Source organism: Cupressus sempervirens, chromosome 2, assembly GCF_028749045.1.
Source record: "Cupressus sempervirens isolate cs-2001-9-10 chromosome 2, ASM2874904v1, whole genome shotgun sequence".
In the NCBI taxonomy this organism is placed as follows: Eukaryota; Viridiplantae; Streptophyta; class Pinopsida; order Cupressales; family Cupressaceae; genus Cupressus; species Cupressus sempervirens.
In genome coordinates, this window is record NC_143119.1 from 248,577,998 (window position 1) to 248,579,090 (window position 1,093).

Sequence of the window (1,093 nt, forward strand, 5' to 3'; positions counted from 1 at the left end):
TAAATAATGTTTCAAAAGTGGAAGGAAATCCCACCATTTTTCTTATATTATATTTCTAATTCTTTTATTCAAATATATTTTATGCATAAATTAGTTTAATGTTTGAAATGTGGAATGCAATGCCGCCATTTTCAAACATTATAATCTAATTTTTTCATAGAATATTAGAATGTATTTTTTATCCATAAATAATTTTAATGTTTGAAATGTGGAAGGCAATGCTGCCATTTTCCAACATTACAATGTAATTTTTATGCATAGATAAATTTTACAATGTAATTTTTTTAACACATTTTTCAATACTAACTATTCCTTTATACTCTTATTTTGAATTAAATACATGTAATTGAAAATATTTTATGTACTATTTTTATGTTAAAGGTGCACATCATGAATTTTAACTATGGAATGAAAGTCGAAGTGTGTTGTGATGATGATGGCTTCCAAGGAGCATGGTTCCCTGGCACCGTAATTGGTCGAGTGCAAAATGCTCAAAGGCCAACATTTATTATTCAATACGATCACTTTATTATAGATGAGGTGACTCGAGAACCTCTTATCGAGGAGATTGTTGCTGATCATATTAGACCTACACCACCAGTTGTTCCACTACCACCATACATTCCATTAGATTTTCCTGTAGATGTCTTTCAGTATGATTGTTGGTGGTCTGGCGTGGTTGTCGACAAGTTTCAGCCCCCACTAAATCAACAACAGTTTTTTGAAATCTACTTTCCACGTACCCAAACTCTTGAACCCTATTCTCGAGCTCGCTTGCGTCGATCTCATGATTGGGTTAACAGAAGGTGGATATTAAGGCAATGGTGGTGAATATGCTCTTGGTTCCTTTTTCTATGGGCACCCACATATGTTTTGTAAACTATTCTACTCCATTAGATAGCAAATGTTCACTATCTTCTAAAGTGGACTTCCTATTATTTTTGGTATTGGTATTTTGTATTGTAAAATAAAACATCATGTACTTATCTATTTTGTAATAAAATGATGTAATAAATAATATTATTGATTTCCTTGATGTAATAATCTTTTTTGACTATTTATCTTCATGTTAAATATTTCATAATAAAAGTAT

The 1,093-nt window shown here is 30.6% G+C and overlaps 1 protein-coding gene across 1 annotated transcript; it reads left to right on the top strand.

The window, feature by feature from the left end:
* The first annotated feature begins 408 nt into the window (after nt 1-408).
* On the top strand, nt 409-831 carry LOC149571980 (protein AGENET DOMAIN (AGD)-CONTAINING P1-like). The gene has a single exon (XM_089815756.1). The coding sequence runs from the start codon at nt 409-411 to the stop codon at nt 829-831; it is 423 nt and encodes a 140-aa protein (XP_089671882.1).
* Nucleotides 832-1,093: the final 262 nt, after the last annotated feature.

Coding starts and splice junctions, on each gene's coding strand:
- LOC149571980 (XM_089815756.1), top strand. CDS start 409: ATGAAAGTCGAAGTGTGTTGTGATGATGATGGCTTCCAAGGAGCATGG.